The sequence below is a fragment of the Meles meles genome, chromosome 7 (assembly GCF_922984935.1).
Source record: "Meles meles chromosome 7, mMelMel3.1 paternal haplotype, whole genome shotgun sequence".
NCBI classification, from domain to species: domain Eukaryota; kingdom Metazoa; phylum Chordata; class Mammalia; order Carnivora; family Mustelidae; genus Meles; species Meles meles.
In genome coordinates, this window is record NC_060072.1 from 47,078,959 (window position 1) to 47,099,144 (window position 20,186).

At 39.6% G+C, this 20,186-nt stretch overlaps 2 protein-coding genes across 2 annotated transcripts in view; both read left to right on the forward strand.

Annotated features, from left to right (window-relative positions):
• PTPRR (protein tyrosine phosphatase receptor type R) overlaps positions 1-7,152 on the forward strand; it is a 234,200-nt gene extending 227,048 nt beyond the window's left edge. The window contains 1 exon segment of the mRNA XM_046013982.1: positions 5,968-7,152. Within this exon segment, the coding sequence (XP_045869938.1) occupies positions 5,968-6,061 (94 nt within the window). The 3' untranslated portion in view covers positions 6,062-7,152.
• Positions 7,153-7,273: 121 nt separating this feature from the next.
• The window catches only part of PTPRB (protein tyrosine phosphatase receptor type B), a 114,206-nt gene continuing 101,293 nt past the window's right edge, over positions 7,274-20,186 (forward strand). Inside the window, exons 1-3 of the mRNA XM_046013980.1 lie at positions 7,274-7,898; positions 9,136-9,528; positions 19,307-19,563. Of these exons, the coding sequence (XP_045869936.1) occupies positions 7,844-7,898; positions 9,136-9,528; positions 19,307-19,563 (705 nt within the window). The 5' untranslated portion in view covers positions 7,274-7,843. The remainder of the gene's footprint in view (positions 7,899-9,135; positions 9,529-19,306; positions 19,564-20,186) is intronic.

Sequence of the window (20,186 nt, forward strand, 5' to 3'; positions counted from 1 at the left end):
ACTTGCAAAACTTGAAACCTTACTAGGTAAATACCATTTGGCAGGCCATTGGCTTTCAAACTTCTCATGAACAACAGGCAACAAAATATTGGGAAGCCAAAATCTTCCACAGAACACCAACATTAAAAAAAAAAAACAAAACAATTAAAAAGTAAATAAAAAGGGGGCTCCTGGGTGGCTCAGTCTGTTCGGCACCTGACTCTTGATTTCAGCTCAGGTTATGATCTCAGGGTCTCAGATCAAGCCTTGAATCAGGGTCTGTGCTCTGAGGGGCATCTGCTCGACATTCTCTCTCCCCCTCTGCCCCTCCCCGACCCCATGTTTATGAGTGTTTTTTTCTTCTCTCTCTCACTCTCCCTCCAAAATAAATAAATAAATCTTTAAAAATAAATGAAATAAAATAAGAGGCACAACCACCTTGGTCAAAACTGGGATTAGAAACTATTCCTAAAATCTAACCTCCTCTACCCTGCCATGGCCTCAGGGACCAAGCAGAACCTTAGGCTTTTAAGAATTCTGTGAAGAGGGACGCCTGGGTGGCTGAGTTGGTTGCATGTCTGTTGGTTGAGTGTCTGCCTTTGGTTTAGGTCATGATCCCAGGGTCCTCAGATTGAGCCCCACCTCTGGCTCCTTTCTCAGTGGGGAGCCTGCTTCTCCCTCTCCTTCTGCTTCCCCTGCTTGTGCTCTCTATTTTTGGCAAATAAGTAAATAAAATCTTTAAAAAAAAAAAAACACTTAAAAAAAAAACACAAAAGAATTCTGTGGGAGCCTTTTGTCTAGACATTGATATGGCCTGACTCATTTAATCCTCACAATGACGGGGTTTGGCATTAATGTCATTTTATAAGTGAGGAAACCCCAGCTGGGACGGATTAAATGATTTGTCCAAAATCTTATAGCAAGTTGGTTCAAAAGCAAGGATTCAGACTTGAATCTGTCAGACTCCAAGCCAACTTCTGTCCATGACATCACCTGCCTCCGCGGTAGCAGATTTCTAGGCTGGGTAATATTTAGAGACGTATTTGGATCTTTCCACCTAGGCTTGCCCCAGCAGGGCTATATTCTGTCCTCTGCCAAGTGTGTTCTCAGTTCTCCAAGGCCTTCAGAGGCCCCATCCCTTAGCCTTACAGGCAGGCCTGTCCAACCAGATAGCACCGAAGTGTAAGCAGAACAGTAGCAACAGTCAGCAGTGGGCTGTGTAACAAGCATTTTAAATGGACGGTCCCCGTCCTTGCTCACGGCAATGCTCTAAGGTAGGAACCATTATGTTACTACCTCATCATTTCGCAGACAAGAAAACAGAATGCAGCATAGGTTTTGTAGTAAGGTAAAGCAGCTAGTAAGTGTTGGAGAATGGATTTGTTTGGACAGCGGTATACGGTGTCTTTTTCTCTCTTAACCCCCTTTGGTCCCTACTGGGGATGAACCCGACACCTTGGCATTCCAAACCTTTCACAGCCACGATCACTCTTACAACTCACTGGGTCCCCTTGACCTATATTTTTTTCAAAACATTTTTTTTTATAAACTCATTCCTGCCCGGGAGAAGGTATTGGACAAGCATATCTTGTTTCTTTTTTTGATCTGGGAAATCTGGAACTCTGGGAAACAACTTCGTACCTAAAGGATTCTCCAGGAGATGATACTTTCCTATGATGTATAGAGTAATGTTGGTGCGCGTGCTGTCTCACTCATGATGGTCCATCTGTTTTGGGCCCCAGAGGCCTTCGCCACTGAAGTGTCATCTTGATCAGCATGGAAATCTTTTAAAATCAACCTAGGTTCAATTTAAACTATGATCTGTTCGAGGTCAAAGTTTATTTTAGTGCCTGCTCTTTAAAAGGGAGTTGGAGGATGGTTTTTAAAAGCAATAAAAAGAGCATCCCTGCTTCTTCTGTTCAAAGACCAGCTTGCATTACCAACTTTACATCAGTGATATGGATCTGGACTTTGGCAAGTCCACGGAGCCCGGTCTGACCCGAAAGGTACCAAGGGACCAAGTCAGAGGGGTCCTGGGGCTGAATTATTAGAGGGCTCTCCTGAGGGTTCCTTATAATCTAACATTATTTATTTATCATATAACTGAATTTTGTATACAGGAACTGTATTAGCTTTGGGGAATCTTTTTTACCATGGCCAGCCAATAAAAAGACTGTTTAAAATCTGTTCTTACAAAGATCCACCTATACGAGTATATGGAATTAGACATTTACTAAATAGTTTCAGAGAGGATTGTAACAAGTCCCTGAATTTGAACCAGACTCCAGTGAATGCATCCTGTAATGCCTCTTACCTTCTTTTAGCCCAGAGTTTATTTGCTTTCATATGAGATGAAACTAGCATGGCCTGGGTAATCTACATGGCTGGTATTTACTTAGGACTAGTAAGCGCTTGTCACTGTTGCGCCTCTGAGAAGACTGTGACATCCTGCCTGCCCTTAAAGGACCTCTACCGCCTAGTTGGAAACAATTTTGGAGAGGGATAGACAGTCTATAACATGATATCTAATTACTTACAATAAAGACCTCACCTTGGCCCTCTCTTTTTCTACTCCATGATAAATGACAGTTAAAAAGAAGTAAGACATGCTTATTACATATCTGGAAGACACAAAGCTGGGAGTGAAAAATGAAAAGCTAACATATGGGATGATAGAAATAGTGGTGATAATAATTAGGAACTTCGTTGCAAAACCAAGTTGAAATTAATAGGAATGAATAAAAATCCTGCATTTAGTTTCAGAAATTATAATAGCTTAAGTACAGGTGAGAGCAAACTGTCATTTTTACACTAAAAAAAAAAAAAAAAAAAAAAAAATCCTGCAGGCTTTTTCATTAGCCCAACCTTCACTCAGTATCCTAAAAATGCTTGCTGGGCCCCGGGCTCTAGGCAGGCACAGTGACATCTTGTCATCTGATGTACCTGCAAATGCAGACTCATTGGCCTGTGACAGGCAACCCAAAGGAGACAGTGTTCCCACTGACTAGACCCCGTCGGGAGTAGACACAACACTCTGAGAAGGTCATCTTTGATAAAACGGCCTACAGAAGAGGGAGACGAGATTGGTGAGTGACCGGGAAACCAAGCTTTATAGAAATATTGAAGGACCACAGGATGTTTAGTCTAGAGAAGAAAAGATTATAGGACTTTGATGGTTGTTTTCCAGCACTTAGAAAGCTATTGTGTGACTACGAGAGGAGCCTTTAGACTTTTGGGGGGGGGGGGGTTATTTCAGTTCGACCAATGAGGTGACAGTTAGAAAGGAGCAGATTCATTTTGATCTCCTCAGAAGCTTTCCTGCAACTTGGGGAAAAGCTGCTTTTCTTATGGAATCTCGCCTCCCCACTGAGCATCCTAGCGGAAAGCAGCTGACCACTGGCCTCATAGACTGCTCCCTCCTGGAAAGGCTGCACTGTGCTTGTGATTAGGATAAATGATCCCTGGGGATCCTTCTCTCTGAGGATCCTTCTGGTGCCAATTCTTTCCAAATGATGTGGGAAGTAACAATTTCTCACACACCTTCCATAAGCCTTCAGACTCCCAAGAATTTTGCTAGCCTACAACTGATCGGTTTGTTTCTCCATCTTTGCTGGCTGAAACACCCTTGAGGTAGGTAACAGAACGTCAGAAAAAATATACTCCAAGTAAGAAAATACACCGGTGACCCATTTGGGGGTCACATGGGTATGAAAGCTTGGACTATGTCTTTGTTCATGCACCAGCTGGACACATAAATACCAGTGCCCACCAGAAGAGACAAGAAAGGCAAGAGTTTACTTCAAAGTGAAGTAATTGGTGAGGGAGTTAAGAGCCCAGAGCCCAGGAGATGGAGCACATATAAGACTTCTCTTAGCAACTCAAAGCGGAAGACCTAAAGAACCAAAGATGGTTCTCTAAGCTATGTGAGGCTAGCTCCCTCGAGCTGCCCTAATATTTTCTGTGGCTGGATCTCTTAAGGTTCACAGTCAAAGTCTGCATCTTTTGGACACCTGCTGTTGTTTTAGGTGTGCTCAGAAGTTCCCATCCAGCTAAGAAGCACTGCCACATCCTCCATAAGTGGTCAACGTATGGCCAAGGAACACGTTAGCCAGAAAGTTGCCTTGAGTACAACAAAATGTCTAGTTGGGGGCGAAAGACTGATGAATACTTCTGCCATGAAGTTGCTGTCCCTAAAATTTACCTTTTTTCTTTGCCAAACACATCACCGTGACATCATGTCAAGCTGCTTAGTTTAATTTGGAAGGATGAAATCTTACTAACTTAACATCTCTGCTTAGTTTAGAAGGGTGAAGGCTTAATATCTTATAAGCTTATATTTATAGAGGTTGACAAACATAAGCTCATTCTTAATTATTACCATCAACCAGAAATCACGTTCCAGCGAAACAATCTATCTTGTTTTTAAGTTGAGTGCTTACATGGTCTAGAAAGAATTATTTTGAATGATAGCAACAACCACTAGGGAGAACTTGCCAAAACATAATTTCAAAATGAGTCGTATAATCACACAGTCACAGAGACTCCTAATAGTGTTTCAGTTACACAGTGAGCATGAGCTGTAAGTAACATTTATACCACTATGGGTAGCTTTGCCAAGTAAATAACCCTTATTATAAAGAGCAAACTATGATATATCTACTTTAATCTACAAATGTGGAATGAGGAGCGGCCTTCTATTAATCCAGTAACAAAAGGTACCTCTGAGTAACCAGTGATGATAATGATGATAACAAAGGGGAAAAAGCAAGAGTCAATTCCTTTTTCTCCAACTCATTTAAGGGCCCGCCCACTATTGTGTTTAGACACCCAGCATACCACACCTAAAGACTAAGGCTGGGTGGTTGGGTGATGGACAGTGGGGAGGGTATGTGATGTGGTAAGTGCTATGAAGTGTATAAGCCTGACGAGGCAAATAATACATTAAATGTATTACCCCCGGGGCAAATAATACATTACCCCCGGGGCAAATAATACATTAAATGTTAATAAAAATAATTAAAAAAAAAAAAGACTAAGGCCGATTCCCTATCACATACTGAAATAGACCATTCCCAGATAGTTGTTCTTTTTACTTGTACACTTCACATCTGAGTTTTGGTCGGTAAACCAACTTCAATTTTATTTTTATTTTTATTTTTATTTTTATTTTTATTTTTATTTATTTATTTGACAGAGATCACAAGTAGGCAGAGAGGCAGGCAGAGAGAGAGAGGAGGAAGCAGACTCCCTGCGGAGCAGAGAGCCCTACTCGGGGCTCCATCCCAGGACTGTGGGATCATGACCTGAGCTGAAGGCAGAGGCCTTAACCCACTGAGCCACCCGGGTGCCCCGCAAACCAACTTCAATTTTAAACCAAATGCATAAACCATTTTAACATGAGATGAATGAGAGACACCCGATACTCACACTCCAGGTCCGTGAATTTCTTGAACACCTGCCAGGAATCCTGGCAATAGGTACTGTTGTTATCTGACGTTAACTGAGGAGGAAACTGAAACAACAAAGGTTTTTATTTCATAGCAATGAACGATCAGAAGTAAAATCAAAACCAATATTTATAATAACATTAAAACCATAAAATGCCTAAGGGTCATTTTAAGACAACATGTGCAAGAAGCACACAGCTAAGAATTAGTGTAGGAGGGATTTCAACTCAGACAGCCGGTGGTTCCAAAGTCTAAGTATTTAACCAAGAGGCAGGACTGCTTCCCCAGTAATGGTATGTAGGTAAAATTAATCAAATGTCTAGTGATTCTTGGGCACTGTGTTAACCCCTCTCTATATATTAGCATATGAGGCTCACCAGTTGGGTCATTTGGACACAGGAGGTAAGAGGCATCACAAAAGAATCAGCAGGTCAACTGTTCTGTGTCTTTGGTGTAATGCCCCAGCTTGGATGTGGTCTCTGTGACTTAAGACTGCACGATATTAGCAGTAAGAAGTTCTTGTATTCTCTCATCCTTATAGGGGCGGAATGGTCCAAACTAGTGAGCAGTATGAATTCGTGCACCACGCTCTGTGCCTGTATGAGAGCAGACTCTCGGCAGAAACTGTCCAGTGATTCTCTGAAAATTTACCAGACCCTCCAGCTCTAGGGGTAGTTAACCAATTACCCACCCGAGGCTTCTAGAAGGAGCTTCCTGCCGTGGAAGGAGAGCGAAGTCCTGAAGCCTAGCTGTGGCACGGATCCTAGAAGATGGCAACAATTACAGATCGGCAGCCCCTTGTGCATATGAATGCATTTGTAAGCATCCCCTCAATTCTGAAGGTCCTGTGCTGATGGAGGTATGATAAGTATCCCACAGCTAAGGAGGATTTTGTTTGTCCGTATTGACTACCCGCCACACAGAACGGGTGTTATGAAATCCTCGGTGACATATGTCGTCAGATGACAACTGGAAGAGCTGCTGAAGACATTATTATTGTGTGTTTAGATGCTTTAATGTTTGCAAAACCTGTCTTGTGAATGGACTGTCAGCTGTTAAACTGTTCCTGTTTTAAGTGCTATTACTTTTCTCAGTTACCAGAATCTTGCCGTTAAGGTCACAAGTGATTGATGATGGATTTTTAACAAATAAGTCCTTGTTTTTGAAAAAAAAAAAATCAAAAGCAGTACTATTTTATATGGAAATGTGTCTTGATAATATTACCTATGAAATGTGTATTTATCAGTACCTCCTGTCAATCAATTACAGAGCACAATGATTGTCACTGGGTGTGTATGTATTTAATCTCTATTATTGGACGTGGAGATGGTTTCTGCTCCAGAACTCCAGCCACTGTATTTCTACATTGTGAGTCATTTTACTTTAAAAGAGAAAAACAAATTTGTAGCAACAATGATGTATCCCGAATTTTAAATACCTGTCTCTCTTTTACTAAGAAGGGATTTTTGAATATTCGGTCTACCTAGAATCTCTCCCTTCCTCCCCCCAAAAAGGCAGATGCCTTTGGGAATGAAGTAAACTGTCCCGTTCCCACAAGTTCTTCAAAAGGATGCTGCCTTGGATATTCTTAAATTTCTGAAAGGTTTTCATCCTCCAGAGACAAATGAAGTTTTAAAAAAATGCACTCAGCAAACACTAGTATGAATTTTTAATGCAGCTGTGTTGACTTTGTTTCATACTGCCAATAAACTACTCTTAATACTAAGTATTGAGTAAAGAGTATGCTTCCCCACCCCCCCCCCCCGCCCCTTGGAAAGAAGCTATTCTCTTTTGGGGGAAGCCTGGCATAGATAATAAGATGGGTTTAATTTTAGTCTCTGCCTCTCCCCAGCAGAGATAACTATCTCGCAATGTAATATTGTCATCACTTAAGGAATAATGATCTAGAAGTGCCATCATTATGTGGTTTTCCTCAATAGACTCCCAGCATATCATTAGACAAACAGTACATGTTTATGTCTTTATGTCACTTGTCATAGACCCTCATAAATTACATGCCTTGTGTTTATTCAGCAGAATCAACATCACCTGAAGAGATGTAATTTTTTAGGAACATTCAGTTACCTAAGATTGCAATTCCTTTCTTCCCTCTTGAGGTTAAGAAGGCGTTATGGGCCACAGGGATGCAGGAGAAAACTTACAAGTTTTATTCCACTCTTGGAGGCCAGAATTTTTTCTCCGTAAAATAGGAGAGGTAATCATAATCCCTTCTTTCTAAGGAAACAGACAAAAGGACACTGGTGTAAAACTTCCCCAAACAATTCAATAGGAGGAAGTGCTCGTCACTGACTTTTTCCCCCGCCATGAAGGCACATTTCCTTCCTAGTCTTTGCTTCTCTTATCTGGGAGATTTTTTTTCCCCCCCAAGCAAAGCATGAACAGTGGTTAAGTGGAAAATGGAGGCTGAATTTTACATGGCGCTTCTTACCTGCTTGATCTTTGGGAATTCAGGTGAGTGGGCTTGCCTCTCTCTTGTGGTGTTTCTCCACCAGCCAGCAGAGGAGTCTCTGTCCTTTGAAAAATGTCTGAGCTAGGGCGGAAATGGAGCCAGGTCTCCATGGCAGTTTAACCAAAGACGATGAGGAGGAGGAATAAAAGGAGCCAGCTCTGTCCACACCGTTGAGATTTCTCCCTAAAAGAAAACAAATGGTCTCCACACGTCCTCCAAATGCCTCGGGCTGCTCCTGAAATGGCATTTTTACAGCACAGAGTAAAGCTCCTTGAGGAGAAGTTTTGATGATTGTGTAACAGTCTGTGGCATTCTCCATGTTTTTTCCTTATCAGGTTATAAGTTTGTTTTGTGTGCGTGTTAAAGAAAGAAAGTCTGAGGAGATGTAACTATAGGAGGTGAAGAACAGTGGTGTGTTTTACTTGGAAGTTGTTGTTTGGAAGGAAGGTCTGAAAATTTTCATGAGAGAGCTGAGCAAATTAGGTGAAAGTTCAGAATATGATTTCTGAGTCTGAATATTTCATTTTTTTAATACTGATGTTTAACAATTGGATGTTTAATTTTTTTATGTTGACAAATGCTGATATTTTTTAGTCTATTACTTATCGAGGGGAAGTCGTAGGTATTGTCACAATATAGAGAAATGCTTCTCTCCAGGACTGTAAGAAATGGTGTTTGTGATCATCAATACCTTCTTTGGTTGCTAATAGCTAAGAAGGTTTAGACGGGTGGGAAAATTTGTTTTGTTTTGGTTTTGGATAAATCCATCTAATTTTTGAACATGTATTCAAACGATGCAATTTGTATACAAATACTACAGTGGTAACTTCAGAATTAGAAAGGGGGGACTTTTTAGAGAGGGGGATGATGATGAGCTGGAAAGACTAGAAATGGTTAGACAGCATATTTAACTAATTGGGTTCAAGTATCACACCATATTCTTTTAATGTTTCGTGTCTTTTCCACGAATCCTTTCATTATTTCAATGGGAGTGTGTTTTCTTCCCTAAGGCATGTGAAAGTAAAAGAAAGGGAGCAAAGTATGACATTTTGATATTGTCAGCCTTGGGATTTTAAATCATATGTTTCGAATCTGGGAATATTCACTTGAAACGATAGCAATAACAAAAGATGAGTCAGCCTCATATTGTCATTTGGCTGATTTGTGAGTGGGTTGTTTTGTTTTCTGATGGGCCTTATAATTTTCTACACACTACCTTATGAGTCTCTCGTCTTCCAGAGGGGTTTCAGATTGTCCATGTCCATAAGCAAGAGTGCCTTTCCAAAAATAAGAGAGTGGTCGTGGGTTTGTGTGATGCGACCAGCCAGAACCAGCAGTGGATGTGGACTGAGGATGGAAAACTCCTTCATGTTAAATCTGCTCTGTGCCTGGGCATCTCCAATTCTCGTGGCCCTTCCCTATCAGCTATCTCTACCCACTGCTCCCAGGCACCCCGATGGACTTGCCATGAGCAGGAAGGGTTCCTTGAGGTGGAAAATACCTCTCTCTTTCTCAAGAAACAAGGCTCCAAGGTAGTGGTCAAGAAGGACAGGAAATACCTCCATAGCTGGATGAAAATAGATATCAACCAGGAGGGGAGACCAGTCAATGGAAGCCTCTGCTTAAAAAAAGGTGAGCTCTCCTTTTTGGAATCGATTCTGAACGTTTTTCTGCTCAATGTTACATTATGTTTGTTTTGTTTCACATTAAAGGGATGTCTGCTTACTTCAATGCATTGCCCATGGGAGATTCATAAGCTATTGGAAATGGATCATGTGGCTCCTACTGATGTGGAAAGTTTCATTATTCTCATTAAATAAGCCCAACATCTTTCCTTCTACCTCTTACTTTCCCTTCCCTTCTTTCCTTGCTGGTTTTATTAGTTAAACAAATATTTCTTTAGTTTCTTTTTTGTGCCACACGGTAGGCACTTGGGTTAGAAACCATTCAATGTAGCAGGTATAAATCAGGGATACACATAGTGTACATATGTAATGACTAAAGCCAATGATGAAGAAATTATTAATTATGCTCATGTAGATGCTTCTATTCTCTGATTAGGAGGGACTAGTAGATCATCAGAATCGTGTTTGAGAAGACTGGCAAGATGGGAAAATACATTGCACATTTGCAAATCTCTTGTACTAATGCTTAGAGGTACAAGAGGTCTCAGACTTTTGAAATGGTAAGAATTGATGTGTAGCCACAGGGTTTTCTAACTGGTTGACCATTGATGGATATAACCTAGGTGACAGAGACAAGTAAAAACTTGCATACATGTGCAGAAATTCCTGGTATAGCACACAGTTCAGTCCTGTGCTGCGGATTTTATTTGTGGATACAACCCATTTTCTTTTTCCTTAAGATTTTATTTATTTATCTGAGAGAAAGAATGAGAGAGAGTGTGTACAAGCAAGGGGAGGGGCAGAGGGAGAGAGAGAAGCAGACTCTCTGCTGAACAGGGAGCCCAACTCGGGGGCTGATCCCAGGACCCCGAGATCATGACCTAAGCCAAAGCCAAGAGTCTGACACTTCACTGACTGAGCCACCCAGGTGACCCTTAATTTTCTGTTTAACTTAATCATTTTATTGCTTATTTACTCCTGTAGTAGAGATTTGCTTTAGGAAGTCATGAAAGATAAAACTAATAGACTCATTATATGTTAGGTACAAGCAGACCTTACAAATCACTGAAGGTATTATCTAGAAATGAAGCCCATCATTGAGGAGACAGAACTTTACCAAGGTCAAGTGAATTATCCCAGCTTAATTGGTGGCTGAGGTCTGATTAGAACCTAAATTTCTTAATTCCTTGTCCCGTATATATTCCATCATACAGTTTCCCAAATGCTTAACCACAGAATTTTGCCCAGTTGACAACATAAGAATCACCTGGGGGAGGGAAGGAACTCATCGCCATCATTTCTTCTTTCCTACCACCTTCAAGATTCACTTTCGAGAAATTTGGGCTAATACTTGATTTTTTTTTTTCTAAGTTCCTAAGATAATTTTTTTTTTTTAAGATTTTATTTATTTGTCAGAGAGAGAGAGAGTACACACAAGCAGGCAGAGAGGCAGGCAGAGAGAGAGGAGGAAGCAGGCTCCCTGCCGAGCAAGGAGCCCAATGTGGGACTTGATCCCAGGACCCCAGGATCATGACCTGAGCCGAAGGCAGCAGCTTAACCAACTGAGCCTCCCAGGCGTCCCCTAAGATAATTTTGATCCATAACCCCATTTGGGGATCAACATTCACTGTATTTTTATATCTTTATTATTAGATGTTTATTTGGGGGGCTTATATGAATCTTTTCACCTGGCTGATCCTTGGATGGTTTTCTGTCTCTTGTTCATCTCATAAATGAAATAAGTACTTAATTACCTGCTAGTTGAATGCAGTGACTCTTCTACAATAGAGATTGACTGTATAGTCCTGAGCTTATAAAACTTCTAACTAAGAGAATAAGGTAAAAATGATAAAGTCAGTTAGAAAATTCAACTTTATCAGAGAATATACAGCACATGACACCATGTGCTGTACGTTTGTTTATAGTTTGTTTGTACGTTTGTTTTCTTATAGTTCTTTGAGTGAACAGTGAACTATCCTAAACAATGCAGAAACATTATAAATATTCTTGTTGCACCATTAAACACAAGAAGTAAGACTCTTTCGCAGTCCCCAATAGAACCTTATTTAGGAGAAAGTTTCATTGGAACTTTTAAAAAAGTAGACATGGATCAGCAAAGAGTTCTTCAAGATAGAAGATAATTAAAGAGAAAATATGATTTCCTTTGACCTTCCTGCAGAACATGTCCAATGATGGACTTTACTTCCAAAGTAAGTGGATGAAATAGACCATTTACAGTTAGCCTCTGAACATATCCAAGACTGTATCCAAAACATGCCCAATCATGTAGGCTCATGTAGGCTGGAAGAAAAATGGACTTCTAGAAAAAAGCAGAATGAAAATTTGCACAATTATGATTCAAAAAAAAAAAATCTTACATTTGAATACACGTGTATTTTTCAGTTGGTTTTAACACAATTATGAGCTAACAGATGTTTTTCTGGTCTATGCCAAACTTACCGTTGATTAAAGATACAGAATGGGGGGCGCCTGGGTGGCTCAGTGGGTTAAAGCCTCTGCCTTCAGCCAGGTCATGATCCCAGGGTCCTGGGATCAAGCCCCGTATCGGGCTCTCTGCTCAGCAGGGAGCCTGCTTCCCCCACTCTCTCTCTGCCTGCCTCCCTGCCTACTTGTGATCTCTGTCTGTCAAATAAATAAATAAAATCTTTAAAAAAAAAAAAGATACAGAATGATATTAGTTGACCCATAGCATGAAAGCTCATTGATTGCTAGAGAATCCATTGTGAAAAATTAAATGACACTCAGATTTTTGCAATGGGTGACTCCAAATGTCCTTTTTAAAAGTTTTGATAACGAAATATGATAATCTGGTAGCAAAATTTTGTTGTTGGGCTCCCTGCTCAGTGGGGAGGCTGCTTCTCCCTCTCCCTCTAACCCCTCCCTTGCCAGAGTTTGCTCGCTCTCTTTCTCTCTCTCTCTTTATTTCAAATAAATAAATAAAATCTTTAAAAAAAGAAAAAAGAAAATCAACATTTTATACTCAATTTATAAAATTAGACCCTTATAGTTATTCTGAGTCATAAGAACAATAATAAAAACATCTCCAACATGCTGACATAACTGGCTAAAAATTGAAAAAAAAAAAAAGCATTCTCTCCCTATATTCTTTTGTCAATCATGTGCCAGATATCCAGCTCTTTGGAAACAACTTTACCTTTAGCCATCTGTCAATAAAACAAAAAGGTCACTGGCAGACTTTCTCAATTTTTCCTCAGATGTATCTGTGTTAACTTGTACAGCTACATCCTTAGAGTCGCTGTATTAAGAGCATATTTTTAGAAATCCCTAGTATATAATTTCAAGGGTGCCTGGGTGGCTCAGTGGGTTAAAGCCTCTGCCTTCAGCTCAGGTCATGATCCCAGGGTCCTGGGATTAAGCCCCGCATTGGGCTCTCTGCTCAGCAGGGAGCCTGCTTCCCCTCCTCTCTCTCTGCCTGACTCTCTGCCTACTTGTGATCTCTGTCTGTCAAATAAATAAATAAAATCTTAAAAAAAAAAAAAGAAATCCCTAGTATATAATTTCAGAGTCTTATTCTGTAAACTAACACAAACCAGTTATCAATCATGCAAAAAGAATAAGGAAAAAAGTCTGTTCTATTCAATAATATTGCAATTTTATACACACATTTAAATTTTTAAAAAGATAGTTACTTTAGGAATAAAAGTGCATTCTGAGGTCCAAATCTCTACTTGACAAACTCTTTAAACATAGCAACATCTTCTAGATGAGGGATGAAAAATTCCAGCCATCACTTGGATACTTTTTCCAAAGGATGCCAAGTCTCCCTGCTTATAAACAGTTAGGTGGCTTTCGAAAACAGTTATTTTCGGGGCACCTGGGTGGCTTAGTTGGCTAAGCGTCAGACTCTTGATTTCGGCTCATGTCATAATCTCAGCATCCTGAGATCGAGACCCGAGTTGAGCTCCGTGCTCAAGGGGAGTCTGCTTGTCTCCTTCTACCTCTGCCCTTCCCCCTGGGCTCTCTCTCTCTCTCTCTCAAAAAAAAAAAATAAATAAATAAATAAATAAATCTTTAAAAATAAATAAATAAATAAAATAGTTACATTCACTCAGGTGTTTCATACTATGGAGAGAGACATTGTATGTATTGTATGTAGGATGTCAGGTAACCAACAAGCCCTTACTTAGCATTTAGTACAGGTCCACTCGTTCAAATCTTACACTTACCTAAGGACAGGAAAATTTTTGCAGACGTAGTTTCAGAGGTCCCTAACATGACTGAGCTAGTGAAATCACTTGAAGAGATTTTGCTGCTGAAGTAAACCGTTTTGCTGCCAGACTTGCTCTAACTGCTGATTAAAGTAATTGTTTAATTATAGTTATGTGGGTAAGGGAATAAACCCCATAAGCGCTGTAATAGGGAAGCAATCATATATACTCTTGGGAGAAAGGGTTGTAATAGAAGCTGTTTCCTTTAGTGATTGGTGGGAATGCTTGTAAATATAGAGGGTGTAAGGAGAAAACCAAAACGAAACACAGTGTCTTTTGTGCATATAGAACCTACTTTGACCAAACTGGCTATCATAACCATGTTAGGCTTTGTTTTCTCCTTGCGTGATTATACAAACATGGGCCTTGTAATCGACCATTGATTTATGTGATCACTGAAAATCGTATGGTCATTGATTACTGATACATGATTTATGTGATAATTGAAAAATATCCAGCACAACTTCCAAAACCTCCCCACTCCTGCCCTTCCCCCGCCCACCCCAACCATTTTCACCCTGTACCATGTCAATGAATTCATCAGGGCACACCCATGGCTACATCTGACTTTCACGAGCCCTGGGCTCTTATGTCTTTGTGGGCCCCTCCCACCATTAAAATAAATTAATGAATTAAATAATTCAGTCGATTTTCATGGGCCTCCAAATCCTCCTCATTTTTTCCTATTGTATGGAAAAAAAAAATCTTAAGCAAACATTTTCTTTGACTCTGAAAGTTCTTTTTTTTTTTTTTAATTTTCAAGGATTTAAAGGATTTTGTAGCCCCTATAATATCATGGGCCCTAGGCACTATGCCTATTTTGCCTGATGGACAAATCAGCCATGGGCACACCAAGTTATTCACACACTCTCCATCTCCCTTTTGTTGACCCTGGTAAAGTAGCACCTGCTCCAGCGTCCCTCTCCCACAGCCTGGTAGTGATGAATTTAAAGGCCATTCTTCCTTCTCCAGCCAGCTAGTTTCCTTCTACCCACCATCTAATAGACACGCATGTCCCAAAAGAAAACATGGGACATCAGGATACACCAGGTGCAGTTCCTAGTGCAACTCATAGTAGCTGAGTAGTAATTGGCCTTTAAAAAGTATTGCTTAATTAGTTTTTTATTTATTTTTTTAAAGTTTTTACTATGCTCTGCTTTGATGTCCTTCTATGCTTTGTTAACTTCCATTTGTTAATTTTACTTTCTTTATTTCTAATCTTGGATCTTTTTTAAGTCTGTAAAATATTTTTTGAATATTCTAAGTTAGTGAAATTCTAGTGACTTCTGGTTTGTTTGCTGTCTCCCACTGTTCGCAAATTCTCCATCTTTGGTGTCTCTTCACAAACTTTTCACGTCCTGGTTTACTTTCTCAAATTTTAAATATGTACCCGGTTTGTTTTATGTACACTTTATTTTACTGATGGCATTTTCTGAAATGTTATTCTTTTTACCATTTCTAGAAATTATTTAGACTCTTATAATTCATATACATTTCACTTCATATTTATTCTAGCCCAATCTTGTTTAATATAGTTAATGTATAATATATATACATAAGTCATCTTTTTTCTAATGCATCTTCTGTTTCACTTCTTACATCTTTTCCACATTATTTCCCTGCTTTTAAAGGGCATATTATATTTAGCATCTTCCTACAGAAAAGCAAGTCCCAATATAGTCGAAATTTTCTATCTCCAAAATGAGTTCTTGGTTTTCAACATGCCTGAAAGTTATTTGTGTCATTCAAGGGAGGGGAACTGACAAATCGTGTATTTTTATTATCATTATACAAAAATCAAATTTCTATCATGAATCACATCTGAGCTAATTCATAGACTAACTAATAAACTAAAATATGTATTTCTTTTCAAAAATATATTTTCAAAATATGGTGCTGATATGGTACAGTCATTGCAAATCATCTTATAGATGAACTATTTACAAGTTCCATGCTAAAATCTTTTAAATCAGACCTGGGATGGTGTCCCTTATCTTGAATTGTGCTCTAAGAGGAATTATGTATAATGTGGAAACAATGTGGTAGCAATGGTACAATAAAGCTTTTTAAAAATAGCTTCGACATATTGTTCCATTGTGTTAGAACTTTTCCTTGCATGTGTCAAAACACATCTTGCTCTTTCATGAACTGTAAAATGTATATACCTTTTTAAAGAACATCAGAAGACTTTGTAGTCTTCTGTAGAGTAGTCTTCTGTAGTAGATCCAAGGATCTACTATTTTTAATATAATTTTATAGCACCCATTTCAACAGAGTTCAGGAGATGAAAAGATTAATGTATTTTGGTTGCTTTATATATTTCTGTAATGGATTTTCTCTCCTCCCATTTATTTTAAAACCCTTCATTACCCATGTAATGAATGAATAGAATTCAGTTTGGCTCATATCATGTATATGGATAAAACCTTATAGTTAGAGATATATTACAATCACTGAGAAACTTAGACATGTAGATGCTGGGTCCCACACCAAATCTAGTGAAAGTCCTAGGCTTCAATATTCTAAGAAGCTCCAAAGGGTTTTCAGATCACTGCTTTAAAATGCACAGAATTTGGAAATTGAATGTTAAGACTAAAGTTTCCTTCCTGCTTCTTAAATAGCACAAGTTAAAAACACAGTCACAAAATGAGAGGGTATAGGCCTTGGATATTCTGTAGGTTCTTTCTTTGGAAAAAAGGTAGTGGCCTGAAATGGAAAATGGACTTGTTTCATTTGGAGTGTTTTAAAAATATATTTAGAAGGTTAATTAAAGACAATTACAGAAGACTGAAATTTTTTTCCATAAGATGTTCCAAAGCTGCATGTAATGGTAAGAAGCTATGTTATTCAGAGAAGAAATTGCAAGAGTGTTTTGATCACTTATCTAATTGTGGGAAAGTCCTGTTTCATCCATTGAATTAGTCATGTAAGTTGACTAATAAAAAAAGTTCTTAGGATGAGAACTTACCAAGTGCTCCTTAGTGAAGAAGAAAAGTAAGCATAGGTTGACATGCTAAGACACATAATTATGCTACGTATTTGGAGGCTTGTTTTTGTCCTAACCCACCATTAAATTTTTTTTTGAGAGTCTGAAAGCTAAAATTGTCATAAGTGGTAGTCAACTCAGAGGATCAGCATTAGCCAAAGCCCAAAATAACCAAAATACTGATCACTACATATAGAAATTTTTACATCCCAATGGCAGGCAAATGTCTGCTTGAAGGAACATTCTAGCACCTAATTCAATTAAGACTGCAAAATTAAGATTGCTTCTTAGAGTTTATCATAAAGGAATATTGCTAATAGAACATGTGGGTTTGTCATGTGAAAAAACAACCTAGGGATAAATAAATCTGGTCTGTGTTCAGAGTGGTGACATGGGCACAATAACAGTGGGAGCAGCACAAGATTCAGAAGGAAAAAAACAGAAACTAGTGGGAATGTCCAAAAATCTATCAAAGTCTAGGTCTAGTAGATGTACAGGTAGGATTGATTGTCAGATATAGTACAGAACCTTCGATTACATTTGAATTTCAGATACGACAATTTTTTAATATATATATATTCCCAATATAACATGTCACATGTAATATAACCTTTACAATATTGTACGTTTGAGATATACTAACTATTCTGAATTATGAGTTCTTTATCTGAAACTCCAATTTAACTGGACATCATGTATTTTTATTTGCTAAATCTGGCAACCCCACGTATAGGGTTTACAGGACCTTTCACATCTCAAGAAAAGGATGCTTGATAGTCATGATTATTTCATTAACCTTTAAGAGAACTGTTGGTGTTTACATCTTCCTAAATTTTTAAAATACCTTTTCTCTTTTCATCCTCTCTTCGTGCCTTATCCCCCTCTACATTATCATATAAATTATGTCAATTGAAATCAGAATGGAAATAAATGAGATTCAAAAGAGGGCTCAATAAGGTGGACCAGAATAAGGGATAGGCAAACTTTAATAGCTGCTTCAGGGGACTTTCACAGCACATAGAAGTTCCTTAAGTAATTGTTGTGGGGCGCCTGGGAAGCACAGTCAATTACACATCTGACTCTTGGTTTTGGCTCAAGTCATGATCTTAGGGTCGTGAGATGGAGCCCAGGTCGGCTCTGTGCTCAGGGTGGGGTCTTCTTGAGTTTCTCTCTCTCCCATTCTCTCTCTGCCCCTTCCCCATGCTCTCGCACTCTCTCTCTAAAATAAATAAATCTTTTTTTTTAATTTTTTTTAATTTTTATTTATTTGAGAGAGAGAGAGAGAGATCACAAGTAGGCAGAGAGGTAGGCAGAGAGAGGAGGAAGCAGGCTCCCTGCAGAGCAGAGAGCCCGACGCGGGGCTCGATCCCAGGACCCTGAGATCATGACCTGAGCCGAAGGCAGCGGCTTAATCCACTGAGCCACCCAGGCGCCCCTAAAATAAATAAATCTTAAAAAAGAAAAGAAGAAATGGTTGAATGAACCACTAAAGGAGCAGTGAAAAATAAAACCTTTTTTTCTGCCAGTCTGTAAACCAGAAACTTTTCAAAGTTATAGTTATCTAAGTGGGCAAGATTTTATATCCCAGGAAACCGTGACACATAATGGAGTTGATAGGAATATCTAAACATACCACCTCGGCCCATAATTTACAGACCTTTCCAGGGCTTCATATTACACAGTTGTTCTCTAGGTCACACAAAGTGTGGTCCAGAGACCATCAGGGCCAGCACTGGCATCTCCCGGGGTCTTGTGAGGCATGCTGGCTCTGATAACGTTTACTGAATGAAAGTTCATGTTAGCAAGAGTCCCAACAGATAGAGAGCATATTTTAAAATTACGGCCAGGTGAAGCTAATTCATAAATCAATTATCTTTAAGTATGGGCAATTCAGTCTTGCAAAGTAGAGCTATAAATTAATCCCACCAGCTCTTAAGTTTTGAATCAACTGACCGTCCTTCCAGAAGACAGGGAGCTTAGAAACTGCAACTGTCCCAGGATCTGGTACTCACACAATTAGGATTAGAAACAGTTTACACTGTGGTAAAAGAAAGTCATTATTTTCCTGGGAGTCATCAGTCTTCATGACGACGTTAGGTAAGTTGTTAGCTGGGATTCTCAACCTGGTATTTTGTTTAATGACCCCTTTGAGAAGAAAACTATATAGCAGAAAACTATACATGGACATATATTCAGGACCTGGCAGGAAGTTTTTGGAGATTCATGGACCCCCAGAAGCCAATTTCGTGACTCCCTCAATGCTCATAGAGTACATTTAATTCTTTCTTCTACACACCGCTGGGGATTTCTGGTAGCAGTCTCCACAGCTCCCCTGACCCTATGATATCAATAGATGGATAAAGGATGGGTGGATTGAACAGGGCAAATGAGCATCGTCACACTCCCAGACCTTGATTTTTCATGTAACTGAAGTGCATCCACATGCCTGTTAGGAGAGATGTCTTCTTTTTCTAGAGTCAAATTGCTTTTAGGTGAAGAACCCACAAAACATGAAGCTAATTTTAGCAACTGTCCTTTCTTTATCTCAGCTGACCTGGGAGCAGAAGTTTCAGTAAGGAGCACTAGAAACACGGCCCCACCCCAAATCCCCACTACTTTAAATGCAGTTCCATATAGCCTGGAACACCTTATTAGGAACACCACAGAGGCCTTCACCAGAAGTACAACTGAACGCTCCAGCCACAACAGCAGACAGAGGCAACACCCCAATCTGCAGCTGACCGGAATTACAGAGACACCTTGGGTTCCCTGGACTAGTCAGCCCTTCTCCAGCACCACGGAACAGGTAAGGGGAGAATGGGTGTGGAGGGTGACTTGGAAGGGTCTCGGAAAATCCATTGCTTGGAAAGATTTGCTCGGCTGGCAATGCCACTACTCAAGTGGGTGGTTAGGTCCTCTGTGTCCTAGCTGCTAATGATGCATGAATGCATTTAAGGTGATAAAAAAAATCTTTGAAATAGAACTAAAGCTCTACATCTTTATAAGGTAAAGATAATTAGGCCGAGATGTCAAAACCGCACTCCTGCAGGTTGGCCACATTGCTGAACCCAAGTCAGGGTTCACAGTCTTAGGCATAACCTAAAAACAGGAAGTAGAAATTGACATCAGTAACTTGCAAATTCCCTTGCGTCTATGTCACAATCTTTTATGCTCATAAGGGAGTGGAAACAGGAAGCAGAAATTGACATCAGTAACTTGCAGATTCCCTTGCGTCTATGTCACAATCTTTTATGCTCATAAGGGAGTGGAGTCACAAAGCAATGGAAGTTTCAGGAATCTATAATTGATTTGTGAATATGGTCAAATACGCTAAGTCACAATAGCAATTCCACCTCAGCAGCCACAAAAGGACAGATGGGTCCAATGGCTGGGGGGCAGTGATCATGCGGTGGTTGTCTGCTCAAGTAG